The following is a 27,100-nucleotide window of genomic DNA, read 5'->3' on the forward strand; positions in this document are numbered from 1 at the left end:
GTTTTAAACAGCATTATTTCATGCTGAATTTATCCATGAAAGGAACCACTTTGCACTGAACAGTCACAGAACTAAATTCATTAATTAAAAAAAAAACAAAACAAACATGATATACACACACTTCTTTTTTCAAGTTTAACTAAATTTACAGAGCTTTCATACACCAATGTAACCAACCCTTTATTTCCTCCTAGTTTGAAAATTATTAATGTGACATGCTGTGTATTTTAAACTCTGAAGAACCAGTACTCAATATTTATATATTTTTTCCATGCTTGACACTTTTCTTTACTTTTCATTTCAAATTCCCTGACAGAAACCAAATGATTTATATCCCTGCTAGTTTCAAAAACAGTAAAATTTCTAAAAAAATAAAACCACCTTAAACACATGGTATAAAGGAGTGAGTCAGCTTTAAAAATATTTATGCAGTGCTCCTTAAAAAAATAGCATTAATAACAGTAATGCCTGTGAAAGCTCCACCCATTTTATTTATTAGTAAAATTACATCTCCCTGTTATTTTACCATTCAGAAAATTGTTTGGCTTCCAATCTAAATCTGTCCATGTTATTTTAAATAAGGTTAAACCCTTTATGAACCAATATTGTTCCCTGTAGGTACACCCAGTCAATTCATGGAAGTTTCCCACTTTCATAGGTTATTCAAATCACCTCCCAAGCAATGGGACACTGTCTCAGAGTCTCCACACAGAAAAAATACAGCTAATAGAGGCCTTCTATGTATCAAACGAAAAACCTATTCAATTTAGTCAGGCAGTATAAAGCTAAAAAAATTTCAATTTAACATAATACCATAATTCAGAAACACTTAAAATAGGGTGTTAAAGTTCATGAGTCTAGGCAGACAAAATAAGTCAAAATCACGTAAAACAAGAACTGCACCGTATTTAAGTAGAGTAAGAGCCCTCCAAAGCACTTCTGTAATGTCAACAGACCAAAGCATAAGGGAAAAGCAAGCTAAGGCTGACAGTGGAGCTCATCTGCAAAGATTGCATATGCCCTTTAAGCAAGACTACCACACCCCACCCAAAAATACAATGACTACTGAGTATCTGTTCATTCTATGAAACCCATGGAGCCCAAAGGAATGCAAACACATAAAACCTTACTTCACTGAATTCAGTATTAAAATAAATTTAGAATTGAATCTAGTAGTGACACTTCTTTATGAATTCCAACTCCTCAAAGTTTTTCTTTTTGCACTGTATCTCAGTCTAGTTGTAGGAACAAAACTCCAACCCAACTCTTCATAGAGAAGGTTTCACATCACTACCTCACTACATGGTTGCTCAGGTTATACACCTGTGTCTCTGCCCTCTCCTCAGCTGTGTTGGGCAGAGGAGAGGCAGGCAACAAATTATCTCCAGGTTCTCCAGTGATATGAGTACCATGCTTTTTAACTGAAAGTATACAGTGCTTTCCAATGAGTAACTCTTGTGCTCCTTATGCATGGGCTGGAGTTGTAAAGTAAGTGACGGAATGTTGACTTATTCTCCCTTAAGTTAGTGAGAGATTTTATTCAAATTTTACCTGGTGTGGGACTTAGAAGTTTCTAATCTCATTACCCAAGAAGTATAACAAAACCTACATAAATTACATTTCCATTTGTATTCTTTAACAGATTAATTAATTTCAGTCATTCTTCTATCATCAGGTACTTCACTTGATGGCAGATACACTTCATTCATTAATAACCCAGACCGGCAAACAAAATAACAAAGGAAAAAAAGGGTGAATGGCTCTAAACCTGAGAGAAAAAAACAAAATTGCCTTACATACATATTTTTTAATTTTCTTGCAGTAATAAGTCACACACAAAACACTTGCACCTTTCTTTTGGCACAATTAATATTTAAGAAGTCCTTCAAGTCTTAACTCAAAGAGCTGCTTTACTGAGTATTGTCTACTGAAATCCACAAAAAAATTGAAACATTCTTTCAAAAGGAACAAAAAATTTACAATTGTACACAAAAAGTCTTGAATTTTATTGAAATTTCAAGTCTTGTATCAAACAAAAGCTTTTTCTTCAGACAAAAATATTCTCTTGGTGTCCTCCAGATACCAGAAACTCTGAATTGGTCCATTAGTGACACTGCTTTCTTTGTCATCTTCACAGAAGTCCACAAGGTTGAGCTGTTCCACCATTAGGTCTTATTTTATCGTGTGAAGGAACGTACATGACGACCTCTTCCACTGCCTCCACTAACAAACTTTCCTCTTGAGCCACCACTGCTACTACTATTAGCACTTGTCCAAGACGGTCCAATTCCTCCGCGGCCTCTGGAAGCACGATCGCGAGGACTCGGTCGGTAGCCTTAAAGCAAAGAAAAGTATACTCAGTTGGAAAAAAAAAAAAAAAAAGCCCTAGGCGGAGAAGCTGCTGCGAAAGCGTAAGAAACAAAAAGAGGATGAGATACAAACAGCGTCTGTTTCCTCCTTTTAATTTTCACTTTTCTTTTAGGCAAGCACTGCTGCTTTAATTGCGCTATGATTACCATGGAGGTACGAAGACAACCGAATGACAAAAGTCTGAGTGCAAAATTAAGATTCTGCGATCAAGTGTTCAATTCAGCAAGTTCTATGGGTTACAGGGCAGGTCGTATGAAAGCACGTATTTGACACAGTCTCAGTGACAACTGTTCATATATGCTTAAAACATTTGCTGAATTTCAAGGTGTCTGCAGCATCCTTGCATGGTTTCATTTGTAAAGCAAAAATGAAATTCAAGGAATTCTCTATAGTTCGATGCCCATATGAATACCATGTACCTGCTGAACTTAATGGTCTCAGTGGTGGCAGTGGACCCCTGTTAAAATTGCTTTGACCACCTCTACTGTCATTGTAGGTTCCCCTGGGTGTACTCTGTGCACTCCAGCTTGAGCCTCGAGCGCCCTCACGACGACTGTAATTTCCTAGATAGGGAGAGAAAAACCAACACACTGTTGAGCAAACATCACTGGGTTTGGGTTTTTTTCCATTTCAATCTTCACAGTACTCAGGGCGGTAACATAATATTTACACAATTTGAATAGATAAAGATACTCTGTATCAACATACCCACAGTATTCCAACTTGAAAGTCTACAAATTATTCTGCACAGAATCGGGGGAACAGATCTATTTATCAGGCAAGGACTCAAGTTTAAAAGAATTCACATTATCTAGTGTATTAACACAGATTATACTTTCAGATTTTGGGGTGAAGTAAATCCTAGTATTTCTAAGTTTATAAATGGAAGCCTTTTCTGTTTCTACTTTGCAAGGACTTGCCCTAATTATGGGATGGAAGGAAAAGGAATGCAATCTTGTCTATGTATGAAAGAAACTTAACACTCTGTAGGCGACAATCTCCAGGTTCACTGAAAATTTCATCTTATTCTTGTCAGGATCTTCCATCTTTTTATTCCAAAGCCTCATTTTAACCCAGATATGTACTGTGTTGCTTGATTTCAGGAACTACCATGTCACAAAAGGCAGGGAAGCACTCCAACAGTTTCTAAAACAGATGACTCCTTTTGTAAAAGAGAGGCAGAGAGGCAGCATGGGAATTCACAGCCTTGTTTCAATTGCACAGCTTTGGAGGTTCTCACCTTCAAGAGAGCCTTTCCTAGTGCTAAACAACTCATTCCAACAACACTGCTTCAGGAAGATCTCACACTGGGGATGATGAACTGCTAGGAAATTAGGTTAGTATTACTGAAGCAATTTTAGCATGCATTTACTCCAGTTCTAGTACAGGAACCAACATACCTTTTGAAGCAGGTGGTGTAAAGAACCTGTTCTGACTGTGAAAAGCTCCTCGTCCTCCACGATTCCCTGAGAACCCACCACGCGAAGAAATCTTCTGTGACACTTTTGGTGGCCTTTTGGCTGGTGGTATCCCATCTGGAGCAACCACTTCTTTGCTCTCTGCAGCAACAAAATCATCCACATGCATGGAGGGCGGCCTGCTTGTGTTCTGTTTCCTCTGACGGAAGATATCGTGTGGTCGAATTCCTTGTCCAAATCCTCCCCTTCCTCTTCCTCTGGGTGGTGGCACAACATGAGCTCTCTTTGCAGGCTCTATGTACTCAGATTTCCCACTGTCATGACAAGCCATGAGTTAGTTAGTTAATGTAACACTGTACTACTGATGGTCAGGCATTCTCCATATTGGAGATGCAATTTGAAAGGTACTGGACATTTTGACAACATACAAATCAGTGCTGAAGACACTGTTAACTCATTAAACTCATTTTACCTTGAAGTTATGAAGGTCTCATGCTTGTGCTTGCCGAGCTTGAAGCCTTTTGTGGTTTTTGTGCGTCCAGGAGATGATGGTTCTGACAAAAATGACCTCTCCAATTCAGCTTGCAAGTCAAAGTCACTGCAGCCCTTCTCTGACAGTTCAATTAAGTCAACTTTTACCTTCAATGAGAGAATTTAGTTTTACCAAAACATTCATTACTAGCACCTCCAAAAAACAAAAAGAGGAGCAGTAACAAAACAAAAAAAGCAGCAGAGCTGCAGCAAAATTATCTTGACTAATCTGAACACAAAAGCAGTGAAGGGCATAGCTCTCAAATATGAACATCTGTCTTGTCATTTAATGACCTGCAGTGGGATAATTCTCTTGCTTAAGTTACAGCCCTATAAATTTATAAATGTCACTTGTATACAAGAATCAACCATTCTGGTTTTGCTTAAGAAATTAAAACACAACTATATTGCACATTAATTAAAAGAGTAAAACTAAAAAAAGAATAAAGGCAATGAAGTCAACAGAAACTGATTATTTCTCACACAAGAAATTAAGACATTGCCAATTCCTTAGTTTTAAAAAACCAAGAATGCAAATGTATTTTTCACTATTAGCTTTAAAGTTTAGATAATAAAAGTTTCAAAAACTGTGAAAAGCTTTTGTTCATGTAGTTTCATTTACTACTGCCATGTTTCCCACTTTTGTCACATCACAGCAAAGATTTAAATTTTAAAAAGTGTAGCTATCAGGCTTTTGTGGATATTACTGCAATGACAGAAGACAAGCAAGGAGAAGAAATTAGATCACATTCTTTTCTACATTTAATACAAATTGATGAAAAGCCTCAACAGCAGTGCAAAAGCAGTTTGGGACTGACACAGAAACTGTTCCCCTAGGGTACTGCAAAAGGTCCTGATTTTGTAGCTGCTTCCAAGTCAACCTGAAGGCATTTGATAGCCCCTTTACCAAATGCCAACCTCTCTATCTGGGTTAATTTAGAAAGGTGAGCTCAGGAAAACAAACCATTTGGCCATATGAATTTCTGATGCTACTAGTTCAGATTACCCCTCATTCTTAAATCCACTTCAGATATGTTATTGAAGCCTTTTACCATATCCAAGTCAGTGTCTATTTCTTCAGCCTGAAAGGGTGAGAACCACATGGACTTCAGCTGGTCATCCATCACATCTGCCAACACGTATGTAGTCCTACAACAAAACAATGCCCAAGGCCTGTTTGGTTATGAACCACAACCAACTGCAAGCGTACACAGCACCACAGAACCTGGGGTGAACATTGCTGCCTTACCCTTGATGCTTACATGACATTCAGTACATTGGGCCTAGTGGGTAGTAGTGACAACAGTGCTGTTTAGATCCTGTTTTTAATATAGTTAATTTATGTATGTATAAATTACTCCATTTTCTTAAGTAAATCACAGGTAAGCTGACACACTTAACCATTTTACCTGTTGTTAAACAAATTCTGAAGAGAGTCTGGCGCAGAAAGAGTAGGCTCAACATCTTGGTCACTCAGTGGACAAGAATCACCTGCTGATTCCAACATCTGCCTCACTCCAACAATGTTGTCCAGTAAGGATTCAAGGCCATCATCTTCCTTAGAACGATCCTATGTCAACACAGAACAAGTCAGAACTTTTTCTCCTCCTCAGAGAAGGAAGCACACTCTGCTTATTTATACAAAAAGGGGGAAGGTACTATACAACAGTCTATCCAGCCACAAATAGTGAAACCAAGACACTCAAGTACACAAACAACAGCAGAGAGCTCCTGGATGTGATATTATACCACGTCACCACACAGACATTCTAGGTTTCATTCCCAGTTGATGCAATATCCATTAAAACAGTCCCAAGGAAGACACTGCCCCAGGTTTTATTTAAGAAGCTCTCTGTTAAAGCATTCCAGTGTCCTGTGTCTGCTGTTTCTCATTCGAAACAATTGTGGCTTTTAATCTCTTACCATAGATGTAGGCAGCCAGGGAAGGGACAGAAGGGAATATAGCACTGGAAAGGCATTTGTGATCCTTAGGCTGTGAAGCAGCTGTTTCATGGACTCTCTTAAAGTAGCCATCTATTGCATGGCTGCCATCAGTTACACAGAATCAGATTTGAGTATTAGTTTGCAGTTTTAATCACAAAAAGTTGGATGCATTGAATTTTGCATGTCCTCTAGTCCAATCCCCACCCTCACTGCTTGAAGCAGGACTATCATCAAAGCCAGATCAGGTCAGCCATAACTTTATCCAGCCATGTCTAAAAAAAGTGCCAGTGACGGAGAGCCCACAGCCACACTGACCTGTTCAGTGCTTCACTTCTCTCTCAGTCATTAACTTTTTTTTCCCCAATGTCAACCTGAACCTCAGAAGCCACAATCTGGGGGCATTGCCCCTTGATTTATCATTTGGAATTACCAAAAGAAGTTTGATTCCACCATCTTTGTTACTATCTCCCCAAATAGCTGTGGGAAACTCTGAAATAGCTCCTGCACCCTCTTAACCAGGCTAAACAAGCCCAGCTTCTTCCTTCTCTCTCTCTGTAGCACATGTGCTGTAGGTCCCTGACCACCTTGGTAGAACCCTCTCCAGTCTCCCCAGGTCTCTCTAGAACTTGTGAGAGGGCAAAGCTGGCTAAAGGTGAACACAACACTCTACATGAGAGGTCAGCAGCATCCTGTGGAGGGAGACAGTAAGGTCCCTGGAAGTGCTGACCATGCTCCTTCCAGGATGGCTCAGAACACACTCACTTGTTTCTAGTGACCGTGCACTGGCAGCCCACATTCAACCTATCAACCAACATAACCACCCAGCCCTTTTCAGCCCAGCCTGCAACAAGCCATGGAACTATCCTCCTTTCACTGCAGACCTTTGCATTTTTCCTAATAAGTCACACAAACTTTCTGCTACATCAATCCTAAAATGTTTATTGAGGTCTCCCTGGATTGAGGCTTTGCTGTATGTCAGATTAGTCACCCCCCCATCCTACAAATTCACTGAAGATGTATCCATTTTTCAGGCTTCTGATGAAAACATCCAACAATATCCAGCCCCCAGTATTAATTCCACTTGTTACCACCAGTAACATCAAGTAACATCAAGCCATTGCTAGGCCAGGGCTCCTGTTGCTTATTACATTAATAATCTGCTTCACCACTACCCTACACCCTCTGCTGTTGGCATTTGCTGCCTTCCATGACACCATTAACTGTCTCAGATCTTAGGACATGCATACAGAAAACTGCAACATCAACCTGGTTATTTGAATTCTTTTACCATAACATGTTTCTCCAGATCAAGAAGCAGGTTTTCTGGGGTTTCTTCTTTGTTCTGCAGTAGATGTTTTAACTCTGCAGTGGTAAGACCCAGCGTTCTGCCTGGATGGGATCCATCTGTTTCCATAAGGCTTCCATCATCTCCACAACATCCCTGAAATATTTGACAGTTGGGGAATAAGTACACAAATGTTGTATTTGTGGACTGCAAACCCCTTTGAATTCAAACACACATTAGAGCAAATCTAGTAAAATGAGTTACCTCTTGATTTAAAAACATATGATGCAAATTATTTTAACGAAGTACATTTCAACAGGCAAGTTTATATACTGCATCAAGATGAAAGCAACCCTTTCCTGTAAAAGATGAGGTCTGTATCACAGAATTAACAAGTATTTTATAGTCCTTTCTATACTACATATCAATATAGCAACTCTCTAACAGGATGCTGTGAATCTAAAACTGGGACACCACAGCATACTATTCACTTAGGAAAGTGAATCGTAGGAAATCAGTATGAACCGATACGCCCTTCTTCCCGCTGAAAAACCCTCTTACTAACTAAACATACATTCTGCCCAGCTCTCACAGATGTCATTAAAAACTAAATAAAGATGGCACTGACACTACTGATGGAAAAGCCTTACCCAGCAATCTGCAGAATCAACTGATTTCTGAAATAATTGTTCCTGAACATGTCTCACACCGCAGGTTTCAGAGAAGTGCAGCTGAGTTTAAGTATTCAATACATATTCACTTACCAGCGTATCAGAGTTTAGAATCTGCCGCATAAAATCCAAAAATGAAGAGGCGAGTTCACCCGTGTCTTTGCTGAAACTAGTTATTACTCGCTTTAATACAGTGTACAGAGCATTGCTGTGTTTTCTTAGAGAGCTGTTTGAAAAACAAAGAGAGAAAATACTTTATTAGTACATACATTGTTACCATTCCACCATAACTAGTTATAAGGAAAATAAACTTGGCAAATTTTACAAGTATCAAGTTGATCTTTGATTACAAAGCTGGAGCTTCACTATTTTCTCTGTACTAGACTCCCATTTTCACCAGTACCCTCTGCATTTATTTCAGACTGCACATACACAGCTATATATACTACCTCCAAAACATTCAAAAAATTATAATTTCATCTTCGGCAGAAAAGGGACTGAAGTACAGAAATACAGAAATATGTGTTTGCACAAGGACCTTATGTATGAAGCAGGATCATGCTTGCAGCTACAATTTCACTGCATCCCATGATGCCTAACTGCAGAAAACAAACTGTAAAGGCAACATGAACACAGAAATAGCAAGGCTGTGTACTGAAGCTGACATCTGGACACATGGGATCACAGAAAGAACAGCATCTGTAACTTGCTAATTTTTCATTGGTGGTTGTACGGCTTCTTGCATCCAACAGCACTACTTAAAGTGCTTTGAACAACACTGTATTGACAAGGCTCCTTTTTCTCTCTGCAAACCTCACCTTTTTGCCTCTGCACCTCAACTTCAGCAAACAGAAACAGGTCCAAATATAGAATAAAGAATCCGGTGTCAAAACAACACAATATGGTCCAATCACGTATATGTTCTGTTCCAAGTGAGTGGAGTTAACAAAAATAGTTTGGAAAAAAACAAACTCATTTCTAAGGCCTTAATTGTCTGGAGGTCAGAACACTCGGGGAAGTACAAACTGAATCTCCTAAAAATAGAGGAATTACAGACAGTTCTCCAGTGTTCCAGATGAGAGCTCTGTGAGTGTCTCAAAAAGGAAAGAACAAGAGCACTATATCTCATTCGAATCCTCCAGGCTTGGAGTGGGGAAACAGACTGTACAAACCTTTTTTCAATGCTTTGTTTGCTTCTCGAAATAAAGTGCTTCTGTGTGCATACTGCAGAAATTACTCAGAGTGTGAAGGAAGACCAAAATACTGAGTAAAACACTGAGGTCCCAAAGAGAAACAAAAGCTTAGGTGCCTTATCCTCAACATTTTCTACTAAGCATGTAGGAAATTATTTTGCACTACAGAAGTTTTTAAACAATTTTAAGCTGTCAGTGATATCATAAAATACCATACCTCTTCAAGTGGTAGAAGCCATAGTCATGCTCTGTAAGGAACATCATTGTTCGGATGCATGTCAGCAGACAACTGTAACTGCTCTCAGAATTCATTAATGTTTCCATCAGACAGTCACAAATTAAGGGCATCAGCTCTTTGCTTGGTAAGGAGTTGGAAAGCTGCTCTAATTCAGACACAGAGCCTTCTGATGAACTTGGTAAAATAAGTGCAATATCCTAAAAGAATGATTATTACACACATAGTAAAAATGCATTCTGTATGCCTGCAGTAAGTATAAACCATACATGAAGTCAAAAGCACTGAGTTCTTTCACTATCCCTTTATCATCTTATTCCAGTATTTCAGTTATTACTGACCAGCAAAATACTAATCTAGAGAATTCTTTTTATGCAGTTCTGTTAAGGGTTACAAACCATTATTTATTTCTAAAACATAAAAGATTCAAATTCTGAAATATTGTAGCAGAGCCACAAACAAAAGCCAAACAGTCATTGGGTAACATACACAGTTTCCTGCCTAGGTAGTCAATGTGTCCCTCAATCTCAAAACACTGGTCAAAACACAGGAAGAGGCTGAAGTCCCTTGGCTGGTTCAGCCTACAGAAGAGAAGGCTGAAGGGTGACCTGACAGTAATCTACAAGTGCCTCAAGGGGAGCAGCAGCAGGGCAGGTACTCTCCTCCCTCTGGTGACCAGCAGGACACAAGGAAATGGAATGAAGATGCATCAAGGGATGTTCAGGTTGGACATTAGGAAAAGGTTCTTCACTGAGAAGTTGGTCAGTCACTGGAACAGGGTCCTCAGTGATGTGGCTAGGCACCAAGCCTGTCAGTTCAGAGAGCACCTAGATGACACTCTTAGTCATGGTTTAGTTTTAGATATTACTGCAAAGGACAGGGAGTTGGATTTGATGATCCTTATGGGTCCCTTCCAATTTGAAATATTATTTAATTCTGTGGTTCTGTGAAAATTAAGAGGCTGCAGACACCACCTAGGAAGTCTAGCACCTACTGTCACTTCCATATTTTACATAAAATAAAACAAGACTGATTTTCACAATGAATTTGTATGGGCAGAGAGATCTTGTTTATATGCAAACGGCTGATTATCTCTACAGACCAACAACATCCAAACATCTTTTGTGTAACTGGGTAAGCACTAGATCAAATAAATACATGCACTAGTGACACAAATAATGACATGCAAATCTGTGCACACGTTAATGAGAAACTACCAAGGCTAGTCTATAAATCAATTTTCAACTAACATTTCTTATCTTGCTCTAGAGAAACTTCTGCCTTTTTTTAATGGAGGAGTTTTATGGTACCAGCATAGCATACACATCTTTATACTTGGAATACATTTTCAAGAGGTTTCAGTTAGACCCCTAAGAGATACATATATTTTTAACTAGGTAAGAAGTGAACAGTGACAACTCAAGTTTTGTCAGTGGCCCACATGGAGAAATTACACCCATCTCAGCTGATAGGAGAGGCAATCTTTGTGCCATTCAGTTTCTGGTCTCTGATGAGCTACCAGAACAGTGGAAGACAAGTCATGAAATGGAAAGCATTTACATTCAAGACCAAGAAGGCAGTAAATCTGCCAAAGCAGCCAACCATGTACTTTTTCTTCTCGTGTTTTAACGATGCTGATTATTTTTAATTTTGGAAAAAAAAAAGGTACTTAAGAAACAATCTCATTTAATTTGTCTGCTACAATAATCAACACACATTATGCATTAAATACAGAAAATACCTGATCACAGAGGGACTGCAAAAGGGAAGTTACATATTCAGCACACTGTTGATGAGTAACATTGTCCCCAGCTGATCGCATCAAAGCCAAGAGCTCCTGGAAAACCTCTGCATATTTTTCATCTCCTTTATTAGTTCCATTGATAAGATGCAAAATAGCCAATTTACAAGCTTTATGTGAAGCCAGGGCATCCAATAAAGCGAGCAATCGAGTGGTCTGTCCAGTGTACTGTTTCTCTTTATCTTCTGTGTTGCTGAAAGGGTAGCAGTGCACTGTGAAAAAGCTGTTTTAAAGTGATCTAAGAAACTACAGAAACAACCATCACAGGAGTCATATAATTCTGCATTTTAGAAAAAAATCCACCTAGTCTGCATACTTAAACTTACAGTTCCATTTACTTTTTGCAAACTGCTCAACTTTTACTAAAGAATTTCTGGTCACATCATAAATTAATTAATCTACTATGCATTTAACACACTGTAGGGCATCTAATTGAATAAGATAAATATGCTTTTATATAAACAGTATCTCTGTGGATAATGGTGCTTTTAAAGGAAGAGCACTCATTGTTTCAAAACCCTCTGAATCTCTATCATTCAACTTCCTCCAGTTTACAAACATCTACACATATGTAATCCCAGTATAGCAAACCTTACTGGCCTACTTTTCTTATTCGTGTCTTACAGGTCCTTAAAAGCACTTCATAAGTGAGATGAGGCTTTGCAAGGCCAGCCTGAAGAAAACCTTCCTAAAATACTTACCACAAACATACAACATGAAACTGTCTACATCACAACTTAAAGGATGAGCTGGTTCTCTGGCAACCTTAAGCATTACCACGACCCAGCACATAGCACCAGACTGAGAATTCATTCAGCCCATAAAGAATAGTATTTCCAAAAGTATTTTCCTCCTGCAAAATCTACTCCGCAGAAGCAAGGTGAATTTAACAGCTCATTAACGAAATCTTTGCAAGAGAAAACAAAAATACCTTTGCAGGTCTTCTACAATTAGATCCAATACCGTCCTCATGATGAGGAGAGCAGTAGGTGAAGCCAAGTCACACAGCTGAACACAAATACGCCTCAACATATGCTGAATGGGCTGGCAAGACGAACCGGAGAAGGATCGAACGATCTCCTGTATCAGCTTGGCCTGCACATGGAGGTGCATACTCCACAGCTTCCTGGTGTTGAGTGCCACTGCAATATCATGGGCTTCTATTACCTGCAGGAATAGAAGGGCAGCAGGGTTTTTCCTGTCAATTTTTATGGTAAAACCTGAATTCTATCACAACGTATAAACAAAAACTAAGTATGAGTACTGTCCTCATTAAAAACATGGAATGCCATTTTCACTGTCACCAAATGACAGGACATGATGCCAGTAAATTAGGTATTCCTTCAGGAGCATGGGTTGTCACACACCTTTTATGCTTTCTTATTAAGGATCACAAATCCAAGATCCATGACAAAAGAAACAAGAGCCTTAATATACCAAGTTCAGCATTCAGAGTTAAATTAAAAGCTTTCAGAGACAGTCTAGATACTCTCACAAGGGACAAAAGAACAACATATGACTGCTAACTTAAGAAAATGCCAAATAATACCAATTTTGTTTCTGCTGAAAAAGACTTACCTACAAAGAATCTGTATGAACACAAATGCTTTGCAAGAACTTTAATTCATCCTTTCACAAATCTGTTTTTTCCACCACTACAAAAATGGTCAAAGGATTATAAACAATAAAAATTCTTTAAAAACTAAATACATCTAAATTATACCTGAGTAGTTTGCATCGGCAGTGGAAGAGGCAACAATTCTGAAAGCAGTATAAGTCCAGAGAAAAAGCCTTCAGGAATTCTCAAAATTGAAGAGAGAACTTCCTTCAGCATTAAAGACCAAGTATTGTTCGCCAAAGTTTCCTCAGAAATGGTAAGTTTTTCATTAACACCCTGTGTAAAAGTCAGTAAGATATCAACAATGTCATTCTGGATTTTTTGTTCATCACTATCTAAGCGGCCTGAGAGAGGAATAGAGCAGAGGAGCATGTGTAAAGAAACAAGTGCTGCAGGAACACGCATGTCCTTGAATTCAAAGGATCCACCCCTCAGCAGTTCTGTTAGCATTGTCTTAAGGAGAGTAAGTGTGCAGCGGGCCATAGAAATAGTAGTAACTCTGTGCAGCGTGGTGCCCATGTTGACATGGAGTCGCCAAGGCTGAATAAGGATGCTGTTCAGCTTCTGTAACACCCGGATGAAGGTGTCCATTCCCTCAGAAGAGAAGAGCTGAATAACAGCAAGGTTCCATTTAAGGTCTTTCTGTTGACCTGTACAGAAAAGAAATAACATTTCTGCATGTCTAATTTCTCCTGGGAAATCACAGTTACACTTTAGCCAGGTTTAAGTAGAAGACTCAAAGAACTAAGGTTTGTACTTTAACCTGTACAAATACATCAGCCATACCTTCTACCAGCGGCGGTGGACATGCAATATGACAAAGAACACGAAGTGCAGTGGGAAGACCAACTCCATCTGGGGTCATCAAACTGTCAATATTCTTTTAGGGGAAAAGAAAAAGAAAAAAGGGAAGAGCCTGTATTACAAGGAAGGACTTTATGAGTATATTGCTACCTTAGTATTCAAATTCTGTATTTAGTTACTGTAAGTATATCACAAAATTTAAGTTTAATTATTTCGCCTTTTGGAAAGCAGTCATATATAAGGCAGAAACAAAAAAAAGAGCATCAACATTTGCATTGTGATTTACAGGAAGCTAAAAGATTTAAATGATTAGACCTTTGCATTGTACATTTACCTTAGATTTTGTTTCAATAAATGTAACAATGCAAGGCCCAGCTTAGATCATAAGCTTTAAAAAAAACATCTATTTTGGATAACAGTATGTATTTTTAAATATCACATGTTAGTACAAATCTAAGACAAAATACCAGACTACAAAAGGTCTAAGCTTATAGAACATAAGTAAAAGATAGCATCTACTTGTATTTTACTGACCTGTTTGATATATTCAATAAGATTTGGAATACAATTTATTTCAAATCTAAGGTTTTTCAAAGGTTCAAGCCACTTGCTGAGCTCTAGGGGAAAAAAAAGTCTTAAGTCAGTGAATTCATGATCATAAAACCTTTTTCAATCGAAATGTATCTAATTTACACAATAGGTACTAAAGCCAAGCGTGAAATGTGTGAGGCACGCTACCTCTGTAGCCAGCTGAAAAGCATCAACAAAAATAAAAGTTTAGAACAGGCAATATATGCATACAGACAAAATATGGCTCAAGTCAATCTGAAGGCTCAATTAATTTTCATCTACATTATCTGTAATTAAACATTTTTTATGAAAGACACTAAGGGGCACTGTCAGCTAAAGAAAAGAACCCAAACACATTCCCCTTAATGTACAGAACAGGTTTTTTACAAACTGAGTACAAAACTTCTATTAAATGCCCACATGGAGCCAATCTCTGCTCTGTACTCCACTCATGCTAGAAGTCCTTATAGATTATCGGTCTCTCTCTTAGTCCAGAATAACCTGAAAGTCCCAGGTTTTTGGAACAAGAGATTTGAAGATTTAAAAACCATTGTTCCTGAAAGTATTTAAAAGAACATGAAGATCAACTGGATATGAACTGATGACTCAGACTGTTTTCACAATCTGGTTTCATAAACTAGCCCTGCTTCTCATAAAACGGTCTGATGATCAGGTGAGGAGTAAAATGAGAGCATGGCAGAGGAGAGATTCAAACTAAAACTTTGAAGAATTCTGATTTCTTCCAGTGCATTTAAGTTTTGGAAGAAATTACTGGTATGTCTAAACAAGTAACCAGTGCAGAGCACAACTTTGGACATCAGAGTTGCGACATTCAGATGTCAGAATAGGCCCCAGCAGGATTTTTCTGAGTGACCCAGGTCTGATCTGAAAGTCAACACAAGCTGACACCAAGACAGAGCTTGGATGTCAAAAGATGTAGTAACAGGGTACCATGGACCACCATGCCTGTTGGCCTAGGTGCCTTAAAACAGTCCCAGGATTATTTATTAGTAAAGACCCTGTCAGACTACATCACTGTCCTGGTTCCAGCTGGGATAGAGCTTATTTTCCTCCGAGTAGCTGGTACAGTGCTGTGGTTTGGATTCAGCATGAGAACAACATTGATAGCACATTGATGTTTTGGTTGTTGCTAAGTTGTGCTTACCCTAAGTCAAGCACTTTCCAGTGTCTCATGCTCTGTGAATGAGGAGCTGCACAAGAAGCTGGGAGGGAGCACAGCCAGGAGAGCAGACCCAAATTGGCCAAAGGGATATTCCATACCACAGGATGTCATGTTCAGTATGGAAACTGGGAGAGTTGCCTGGAAGGGGCTCATCACTGCTCAGTAAGGGGCTGGGCATTGATCAGCAGGTGGTGGGAGATTGCTTTATGTATCACTTGTTTTCTTGGATTTTATCTCTTCTCTCCTTTTTTACTACAATTATTACTGTTGTTATCATTGGTATTATTAGTATATAACATATATCATTATATTATTAGTATTATTATATGTTACTCCTTTTCAATTATTTAACTTCTTATCTCAATCCTTGAGTTTTACATGTTTTTCCCTGATTCTCCTCCTCATCCAGCTGGGGGTGGGTGGGGGAGTGAGCAACAGTGGTGTGGTACGTAGTTTCCAGTGGGGATTAAACCACAACAATAACAACAGTGAACAAAAATAAGATTAGGCTCACTGACTAGCTAGTCCACTTTTACAGAAATTTGCTCTCCTATTACCAACACAGTTTGAATAACTTCAAACTTCCTCTAATTATCCAAAATTCATGGTAGCTATTTTACTTGCAAAATAATTTAAGTATAAATAATTTCCTATTTAACTCTCATTAGGAGAAAAAAAATTACATATTATCTCAGTGACTCAACTGATCAGATGCAACTGGAAAAGTAATTTCATTATCCAAACCAGACAACTGTGAAGCACCAATTATCCACATAAAAAAGATTTCTTCTATACATTCAAACAATTCAGTTGATAATTACACATACAGTACCTTGCAACTTGGTGTTATTTTCGTCTGCTTTACAAATCTTCAGCAAAGGCGCTGAGTGCTGTTCCAGCATTTGGACATCACTGGAAGACTGTACCACCAGCAAAACAAGGATGCAGGCATAATTATAAGCAACTGACTTCTTAGACTTTGAGTCCCTGAAACAACAATAAGGAATTTCTTTAGATCTCAGCTAATACAACTGGATATCTGTTAGATTTTCGTTATTTGACCCCTAAAAATCTACATACAGAACTTTTACCTTCAACAAGGATTGCCCCACATAATTATCAATGAAAGAAACCCAAACAGTTTCCTCCTATGCTTTTTGGTGAGTGAACACTTTCTGCTACATTATACACATTCATATTTACTTCAGCATCAACAAACCATGAGATCCAGCCAAGTGGCATGCAAATATTTTTCTGTAACTTCATCTGTTTCACAAATCATTTTAAAATCACTGCTACCTAAAGTAGTACAACTGCCCGTCCAGAGAAAACAGTGACTATATTTAACATTTACAAGAACTTGAAGAATTGAGAGATCCCCACCCCAGAGTAGTGTATACTCTGTGTACCCAGTCAAACCTTTTGTTTGTTTCACAGGCAACATTTTATGCTTGAATGAAAACTGCCTACTTACTGATTTTTTCATATAACCAAAAGTCTGCCCTACATATATTACAAGAACTTTGTTGATGACCTACACAGATTTGGGGTATTAAATACTTGATTACAAATGACAGGCCTGATTTTGTATTACATTCTTCTACTTAAAAGTTGTTCTGGTTTTAAATAAAAACATCATGATCTAAAAGAAAAATATTTTAGATGTACTGAATTATTAATAAAAGATAGATACTTTTAAAATGAAAAAAAACTACAGGAAATAAATAAATGCATACATTACCCTAAAGCTTCTTTGGAATAGTACTCCATTAAAGTAATAAGACTTTGGAGATTTTTTTCCAGGCTGAATACATGAGCTACAGCAGATCTTCCTACAGGGTTAAAGGTGATCAAGTAAAGGTTGTGAAGTGTTCCCAACAGATCTGAGTGGTCAGTCTCCTCGCTGGCTGTGCATCGCTGGAAGTGGCAGAACAATTCTGAAATGCACTGTAATGTCTGTGTTGAATGCAGGAGCCACAGGGCAAAAGTGTCCTCGTTGGCACCATCTGACTGCAGACCTTCCTCTTGATCTGGATCAGAAAACTGACAAAGTGCTCTAACCAACAAGTTTGTTGCTTCGTGCTCAGAAATAAAGAAAAGAAGACCCTTCTGTGACTGTGCCAGGAAACGCAATATATCTCGGACAGCTTGAAGCACACCTGGATGTGCACCTGTCACTGGAAGAGACAGCAGCAAAGTAATGCATTCCAAGAAGTGGTGACTATGAAGATATCTGAAAAAAAAAATCAAACCAAAACCAGGAAAAGAATCAGCAATGCTACAAAATATTTGTGCACACTGCACAATAACATTATATAAAACTACATACCTCCTAGCTTCAGTACTTATTGCTCTGTGGACTACAAGAAATAATAACTAATTATGAAGTAGTACAAAATTTACACCTTACAAAACATAATTGCTATATTATTTACAAGAAATAAATCCTAGAATTCTGATCTTCATAAAAAAACCCCAAACAAAAAAAACCTCAACCCTATATACACACAAAACAGGACATTATATTTTATTAAATCTGCTGCATCTGAATTGTCATCAATGCCAGATTCAATGTTTTAAATGTGCTAGGAAATCAATCATTATAGCATATCTAGCAGTGATTTTTGAAGACTCTTTGTGTGTAGATACTTGTATTCAGCCATGACCAACACAACTATTACCAAAGACATCTGTCAGCATTTAGAGAAATACTTTCCAGACAGAAACTTGCAAACAGAGAAGGAACCCATGGGATGTTTTAACTGGCTGAAGGCAGGCAGGCCTCAGCTCCTCTGCCTGTGCTGTGTAACAATGAGCTACGCTGACACAGCCGCATGACTTCTGAGTCTGGCTTGCATCTTGCCACCTCAACATGCAGACTGAGGGATTCCAGACCTATTTTATCCATAAACATAGACATGCTCCAAAATGACAAATGAAATACCCTAGGTTTACAACCGTTTTCAAACTGGACAGCACCTAGCACAACTGGTCAGCATCTATGAATGCGACTGAAGGGCAAGCATGTTACCAGTAATAAGGAGATGTTGACTTCTGGCTAGGTGCGTTCTAGGTTGATAGAAAGCCAACAAAATAACAGGTACATTGACTTATCGAACTCTCTCAGACTTGATATGCACAATCTAGAATCTTCCAATAAAGAATTAAGTGAAATATCTAGCAAAGTGTTATTCAACAAAGTCACCTCTGAAATACATCTCTACCAAGCTGGAGGAAATACACTCTAGAAATTGAATTTGCAACTGCCATACCTAAACAGGACAGGGTAAGGATCATCCCTTTCTGGAGGGCCTGTAATGCGTGCCATGGTTGGGAAAGATTTCACAGGTGGCTGAATCATCGTATGAGGAGCAGTTTCCATCAAATGGAAGATCTCTTCAAGAAGACTAACAAGTTTTTCCATCTCTCCTTCACTTATATTAGAAGATTCCAAAAGATGATCCATGTCCATAGGAGCCTCCACATCATTTTCATATTCTTGGTTGGTTCTTTCAAGTCCTGCCAAGTCCTGGTCCTGCTCTGGCTCTGTGTGGTTAGGAAGAGGAGGAGTGTTCTCTGCTAACTGATCAACCACCTTTTTAATGTCTGACAGAATCTCGTAGAAGTGACATTTCTGGAGAATTGCAGAACCAGCTGTAACAACTCGCACAGTCTGATCTAACAGTATGAGTTCCAGGAGTTTCTGATAACCACTTTTTTCATGTACATCTGCGCCGCCTCTTAGAAACATTTCCATTCCCTCAGTCATACTAATGACACTATCCAAAGCTTTAAAAGCATTAAGTTTAAGGGAGGATGATACATGATCTGCAAACAACAGTTCAAACAACACATTAATAACTCCTGCCTGCAAGAGTGCCGTTATTCCTTGAGTCCCACATTCTCCTAATGAAGATACCAATTTCGTCCCAGCTTTGAGTTGTCGAACGTTCAAAGCAATGGGCTGTTTGAGAGCCACCTGAAGGTTTAAAGCTTGAAGGGTCCAGTCAACTAGCTGGGTAATATAGTCTTGCTTTGTGTCTTTCACCAGCAGGTAGCTCAATTCTTTTACTATTAAACTTGGAATTTCTTCTAATGCAGTGACCCACTTTGCACCCCTTTCCTCTTGATATAATTCCAACAGTTCAGTTAATTTAACTGAGCCTTCCACTGCCCCTGAATTTTCTTTTTCTGGGTCTTGGTCCTTTATTTTAGCAACTTCATTTTCAAACACAGTCTTGTAAGGGCAGCTGAAGTATAAAAGTGGTCCAAGCTCCTTTTCAAAAGGTTCATATGTCACAGGAGGCACAGATGCCAGATCCTCGGGAGTATATTCAATATCAAAGCTTGGATATTTAAATGTTTCACGTTCCAGATCAGCAATTACATCTTCATCGCTTGAAATCTGCTCATAGCCATCATCTCCTAAAAAGAGAAAGATTAAATTGCCAAATCAGCTATGAATAAACCAGATCATAACTTCAGAGAATATCTTCCAAATACAAAGTAATGATTTATTTTATACAAATATTACTAGCTAGAGAACAATCACACTCTAACATACAAAAAGCCTTCTCTTTCAAGATATGAGTGAAAGCGCCATCTGACAGGTTTTTTTATGTAATAACAGTCATTTAAAAGAATGTATAAAGCAAAAAGTTTAACTAGAGTACACATTACTACAAGTATGTTGTCCAATTTTCCTCCTGTGATTGCATCTATCATAAAACTTCCAGCCCGAAATTTTTGCATAGACATGGGTGAGATCTTTAAGTAATACAAGAAGATGGCGACTAACTTTATTACACAAACAATTTCATTTGGTTTTTACTTAAATAATCTTTCACCCCTTTCCTACATTTTTAAACAAAATGTAACAAGACTGAATGTTCATTCTCACCTATACAACTGCATTTATTTTCCTCTATTTATAGAAAGTTTTACTATAAAACAATAAATATTCCACAGCAAAATACTGTTCTTGAGAGAGGTCAGGACCACAGATAAGGCAATGTTGCAATAACCAAGGGAAAAATATTCAGTTCCCTTTGCACATATTCATCATGAAGGTGCTGCCATCAAAATTTCATAAACCTCAATTTTTTTTCTAAACTCTTTACAACTTACCATCACCTTCTTCCTCCTCTTCACCCTCTTCTTCATCTTCATCATCTTCCTCCTCCTCCTCTTCTTCCTCATCAGCAATACTCTCTACTGTATGACCATCATCATCATCATCATCATCATCATCCTCATCCTCCTCCTCCTCAACATCCACATCATCATCATCTTCCCCTTCTTCTGGTTGATCTTCCTCTACTTCTCCATCATCAGAATACTGGCTTTCTTGATGAATGGATGTTCGATCAGGAGAAATCGGCTCAAAGTAATCCTCCCTATGGTCCACATCATCTTCTTTTTCCCCAACCACTAAAAATAAGATACAAAGTTTCAGAAATAAGAGGATTTGTCTGAAATCCAAAGACATCAAACAGGACTGGCCCTATGAGTGGATCCCATCTGGTCCCGTACACTTGGGCTGACCATTCCCTCCTTGATTATTGAGGGCTCATTCTCCTCCCCATGTCTGTCTTCCAGCCCAGGGTACCTGGAGAGTGACTGATCTTCCAACTAAAGACTGAGGCAAAGAAGTCATTAACTACCTCAGCCTTTTCCACATCCTTTGTCATCATGTATCCCCCTGCATCCAATAAAGGAGATTGCCCTCAGCCCTCCTTTTTTTTGCTAACGTATTTATAGAAATATTTTTATTGTCTTTAATAGCAATATATATGTTTTAGCTTTCTGCATCACATATACCAGAGATGGAAAAAAAGGCATCTTGAAAATCTTCAGGTGATTTGACTGAACACAATCACTTAGTACAGCAAGACTATGCATATGTAGAGTTCTTAGCACTTTTAACCAATACAGAGACTGGGTAACTTGGCAGATGCTGCAGAATAATGGAGAAGGACAACGGACAGCAGAGTCAACAGAACACTGATATAAAACATGAGCAGCATGTTCAACAGTGCATTGATCAACAGCCAATATTCTCAATCTACTATCTTTTAAAATGATGCAATTTAACGGCCAAAACTTTTTTTTTCCAAATCCCTTTCCTAAAACTGAATCTGTCCAGCAGAAGTAACAGCAGACAGGAAACTTCACACTGGGAAGGAACACAGAATTCTGCCTCCTCTAAGCAATGATGTGCAGCAAATAAAACACAGTCTGTTCTCATTCTACCTGACACTGGCATAGGTTCATCCTCATCATCATCAGGAGGAGGAGGGCCTGGAGGTGTCCTTGGTCCCCTAGGTTGTGGTCTTGGAGGACTGCCATTGAATTGGTCTTCTTTCTCTCCATCAACTATATTTATTGGGAAAATAAAAACTTGCTTTTAATGAAACCACAGGAATAAAAGCAGAAAATTTTGGGGTTTCAGTGCTACTTTTGACTAGGGAACACCATTGCCCATCTTTTATTTTATCTTTATTCTGCATTAGGTGAGGCAACTTTCCAAAGTCACTTTTGATTAAGTAATTTTTGATGTAAACAAGAACTACATCAATAAACAAGTTTATTAACACTACCGATTTTTTAATATAATACTTGTTTAAAACTTACATGAGTAATTGCCAATTTTGGTTTTGACACTATTCATATTGTAACTCTATCAATAATATCTGAATTGCTTCTAAAAAAAGTTTACATTTTACTCAACTGGTTTTTACAACTGTTTTTTACTACACATAGTATTCAAATTTTGAAGTCTTCTAGCCATACTTTGAACAATAGTTCTAATTTTAAATCTAAAACCAAAATTGAAGCAGAAACTAGACCATGGATTCTATTCATGGCTGTTCCAAAACCAGTGCTGAGCACTCTTTTGTAATGTACTTTATACCAGTCAGATAAGCAAAGTTAACTACCACTGTGAAAATTTCTTGTTATGATTTTAATACTATTCTAATCACTTTTTTTTGATATTCCAATCATCATTTTGATGAGTTCACACAAGTTAAACTGAATTTTGACTATCCAAAGTAACAAGCAACAGATCAAATGAACCACTCTCATAAAAACACTGGATGAGACCCTACTTAAAATCATTCAATGTAAATCTAGAAGACCATATAAAACTAAAGACATAATAAAGAAAAATGAAAGCCACTGTAATCTTAAATGTGGAAGAATTGGGGATTTGATTTTCAGATGGGATACTGTAACACTGATTTTTAAAAGAAAACAGTCTATGTCTTCCCCCAAGGCTCACCATGTTTTGGATTTCTTTTCAATCCAGGCTGTTGCTGGGGAGGTGGAGGTGGAGGGGGTGGTGGAGGAGGTGACTCTCTCTCATGAGTTATTACCCTGTCAACTGAGCCATATATTGCCAAAGTCAGACAGTTGTACCACCCTCTAAGAACCAATCCATCCGTGTTGACCTGTTTGTTTTTAGAAAAAAAAAAAGAAAAAGCACTTAAAGTCAACTTCAAAAGAGTTACTCTAGTATCACTGCATCAATATCTGCATAAAAGCCAAAAGAAAAATCCAACATTAAAATACCTCTTTACCCCACATTTTGAAAAGTGAGAAAACTTTGAACACATCAATCATTGCAACAAATAATCTTTCTCTAAAAGCATTCAATTCCTTGCACTATAACTACTGCCTAGATAGATCCCTAATCTACTACAGCCTATTAATGAAAAAAAAAAAAAAAAAAACAAAACAAAAAATCACAAGACTCTAAAATAGAGTATCTAAACTACAGGCAGGTTTTAGGAGAAGGTTTGAAACAACAAACGCTTTACACAGTGCTAACACACCACATGCAACCATATTTATACTTAAAAGACAGATATGCAGGGAAAGAAGAGGTTTAAATCACACTGTATTACCTTTGCATTGGGCCTGAAAATAATTGAAGTGTTTTCATCATATTCAAGGCTGTTAAATAAAAGATACAAAGTCATGCTTCATTAATATAAAGCTTGTTTACAGAAATAAAACACAGCACTACTAATCACACAAGCCAACAATAAAACACTGGACAAATACATACTATTAAAAGCAAGAGTGCAAAATCACTTATTTCTACAGAATTCTTTGCATTAATATATATGGGCTCTGTAAATTTAAAAATAACATAAGCGTTTCTTAAATTTTAAGCATAAACCTCTCTCCTTCGAAACAGATTGGAGGAAAAGAATAAGAGCACAAACTAGCAAAGTTCAAACCAAATACGAAAGTCACGGGAGATACAGGATTGTCTATTGTGCATTTCCTGCACTATAAAAATTGTCAGGAAGAAAAGGTAGATAATGAAGTCACACACTAATCTTGAAAGAACTTACCTTCCCAGCCGATCAAAAACAGGGGCACTTGGTTTGCTGACATTGTTGAAAAACAAGTCCAGTTGAAACGAATGGGGGGACGTCTCTCTAGAAACAGATTAGAAGTAAAATTGAATTAGATGGGTTCCTTATCAGAGTAAGCAGGACTACAAAGGAAAAAAAAAAACACAACAAAATTATACTGTTTAACTGACTCCCCAAAATAATTACAAGTTCAGCAAACACATAAATGTATTTTACATTTTTATGTAGGAAGGTCTATTGAGATAGAAAAGTTCAAGAAAAAAATAAGAGGAAGATTTTCCTGAATCTGATACCTGGTATCTTTCACTTACCCATAAGCCCTGTTGTCAGGCAAACTTGTGTGAGCTCTCACTCCTGGAGGAATGACACGGACTTCATTTATGTAAACCACGCATGGAAAACGAACCACATCAATATTGGTACTTTGCTACAAAACAAAGAATAAGCAAAGTCTAGGAAATGTAAAACATGAACAATACCATGTACTTGTGTTCTCTACTAATGGAACTAAGGTTGCAATCTTAATAATAAAATTCAATTCTATAAAATGCTAAACACTGACAAACACAGAAAAATTAGACAGAATGTTGGAGAGAAAAAATGTATTTTAATATAATGTGGGCATTTTTCATATATTTAACACTATTTTTTCATAGAAAATATTACTGATTTATTTACTTAATTTACTACTTTTATTTGAAAGAATCTTTTAAACAGTACAGGTTGTTTTCACCAGACAGAAGTATGTGTGGTACAATCCTAAACATTAGCAAATATCATATTTCAAATATAATATTAGAAATTATAATGGTACTGTAAGCCAATTTTGCTAGACCTGTACAAAAATTCCATATGCTGTCTATTTTTCTAATTTTGCAACACCTGAAAACCTTTAGCAAATATCATTTCTGCTTACCACACAAAAACAGCAAGTATAAAGAATTCTTATACACTCCAAAAAGATGTTTGAGCAAACTAGGAAGTTATTAAAGTTACAGTGGCTTTCCATGTAGCAGCTACCAAACAATTAATGCTGGAAGTCTCTCACTAAATTCACCACATTAGGTCTTACTGCATTTATCCATCACGTTTACCATATATATGCTCACAAAACAGTACACATATATAACTTTATGTTCAGCTGTAAACATATAAAGACTTTCTTAGCAGAATCATGTTTCCAATTAGCAAACTGAATTAGCAGACTTATAGGAAAAAAAAAAAACCCAAACCACTGATCTAAGTGTCTACTAACACAACTAAAAATGAAAATTACAAAACAGGTTGATCTGCAGTCGAAATGTATCTCTTTCACCACAATCAGAAAGCAAATGAAACCAGCAGAAAGCAAGGAAGTACTAAAATTTTTAGAAAGCTAGTAAGCAATGAAACAGGTAAAGTGGAGTTTTAAAAGCAGTTTTTAAGATACGGTTTTGGGCATGTATTACTGTCTACTAACAAGAAACATCCATACAAACATTTTTAGTACACAATGCAAGACCTTGGCCTATGGGCTGATGTGTTAGAAGCTGGATGGTGGAAGCAAAGGAATCCGACTAGGACAGGAGCACAGACACAGGAACAGGGCGAGTGCAGGCTGCACAGAGTGAGGGCTGCAGGAGATCGTCTGTGCCTCTAAAAAAGATCTGAGTCATGCAGGAGACTCGGATTCCTGGAGGAAGGGCTGCTGCTGGGAACCCTCATCCCCAGGAGCACCGCACAAATACAGACAAGTTCCTCTTTAAACGATACAGGATTATACCCTGACAGCCATGCATCAACATCACCAAAACAGCAAGTTAATTCAATTCATTTTTCCTACTAAACCTTAAGAAAGACCCTCAACAGTAGTTAAACTGCATAGCTAAGCTAAATAAATAATTTTATTCAGAAACACAGCAGGAACTGTAAGTTCCAGTGCAACACTCACAATCCAAATAGTGGAAAAATTAGCGTAACATAAAGGCTTTCAAGAAACACGTAAAATACAGAAGGTTCAGGTTTGGATAATGTCACTGGCAAGAACGAAAGTGACAGGAAATGATTAAAAAAGAACAGGATTAAAAAAGTTCAAGAAGAGAATATAATGTCCTGGAGAGGTACAAGAGTGGCTACTGCTTCTACCCAGGGGAACAGCAGTGGCTAGCATTCCCTGCCTAACATTGTCTCAAATAGCAGAATTAAAAATACCCATGGGTCTAGCTGATCCGGACAGCTAGATAACTTTTCAATCGCATTTAATTGCGGCATGAGCTCAAAATACTCCCTTTTCTTTCCCTAATGCCTATCCATGAACACAGTCGAGTTATTCTATGGCTCTGTAACATCCTTCTCATGTTCCAGTACACAATCACTTTTCCCCTAATAGTCCCATTCTTCCTCCCTGAACAGCACATCGAGTGGAGCCCCGGGCAAACCTGCTGCAAAACCAGCAGTTTCAAAGACGCTCAGGATCCCAACAGCCTCAAAGGGGAATATTTGCAAGATCTACCACTGCCAAAAAAGCTTGAAATACTCATTTTGTGCGAGAGGCACTTAAAGGGAATAAATCTAAGGGAATATCTCACAAACATACAAATATCCCTCCTCATCATCAGCTACACAAGAGCATCAGGAATCTCACAAGCGGCCCGGCACGGTCCTCTAGTCGACTTCTTTCATTACCGCCTCCTCGAAGCACGTTTATCTTCTTTGTTTCCCTCTCGCCTCTGCTCCCCATCACCTCTAAACCCTCGCTGCTTTCCCACCACCCTCCGCCCCCTGCCAGCAGGGCCAAGGGCTACCACGACAGCGGCTCGAGCAAGGCTTCGTGTCAGGCGAGGCGGGGGGGAGGCGGCAGCCGCCCCTTGACGGCACCTGCCCCAGGGCTGCTCCTGCCCGACCGCCACCGGGGCCCGCCCCAGAGGGGATTCCGCGCCCCGGGGGAGGCCCCGACGCGAGCAAGGGGGCGTCGGCAGCAGCCCAGGAGAAGGGAGAGGAGGGAAAGGGAGGTGAGAGGAGCGGCGGACCCGAGCCCCGTTTTACCTCCGCACTCTGATGCTTGAACGTGTCCAGGAACAGCAGCTCGGTGGCAGCATCCGCCGCCATCTT

At 38.4% G+C, this 27,100-nt stretch overlaps 1 protein-coding gene across 1 annotated transcript; it reads right to left on the reverse strand.

The window, feature by feature from the left end:
- Positions 1-1,975: 1,975 nt before the first annotated feature.
- On the reverse strand, positions 1,976-27,100 carry VIRMA (vir like m6A methyltransferase associated). The gene is made up of 24 exons (XM_082277994.1): positions 27,035-27,100; positions 24,322-24,437; positions 23,987-24,073; positions 23,531-23,579; positions 22,906-23,074; positions 21,876-21,998; positions 20,751-21,053; positions 18,896-20,048; positions 17,365-17,856; positions 16,456-16,610; positions 14,405-14,487; positions 13,853-13,946; positions 13,172-13,716; positions 12,380-12,615; positions 11,389-11,641; positions 9,630-9,847; positions 8,313-8,445; positions 7,552-7,704; positions 5,729-5,889; positions 5,372-5,468; positions 4,261-4,427; positions 3,771-4,102; positions 2,790-2,933; positions 1,976-2,335 (listed from the first exon to the last, which is right to left on the reverse strand). The coding sequence occupies exons 1-24, from the start codon at positions 27,095-27,097 to the stop codon at positions 2,178-2,180; spliced, it is 5,484 nt and encodes a 1,827-aa protein (XP_082134120.1). The 5' UTR covers positions 27,098-27,100; the 3' UTR covers positions 1,976-2,177.

The sequence above is a fragment of the Coloeus monedula genome, assembly GCF_965178545.1.
Source record: "Coloeus monedula genome assembly, chromosome: 1".
Lineage (NCBI taxonomy): Eukaryota > Metazoa > Chordata > Aves > Passeriformes > Corvidae > Coloeus > Coloeus monedula.

Bases quoted from the DNA above. Each gene is read 5' to 3' on its own strand.
- VIRMA (XM_082277994.1), bottom strand. From the start codon at position 27,097: ATGGCGGCGGATGCTGCCACCGAGCTGCTGTTCCTGGACACGTTCAAG. The intron at 16,611-17,364 runs GTAATGTATGCA...TTGTTGTTTCAG, and splicing joins TATTCCAAAGAAGCTTTAGG to GGACTCAAAGTCTAAGAAGT. The intron at 7,705-8,312 runs GTAAGTGAATAT...CAAATATTTCAG, and splicing joins TTCTAAACTCTGATACGCTG to GGATGTTGTGGAGATGATGG.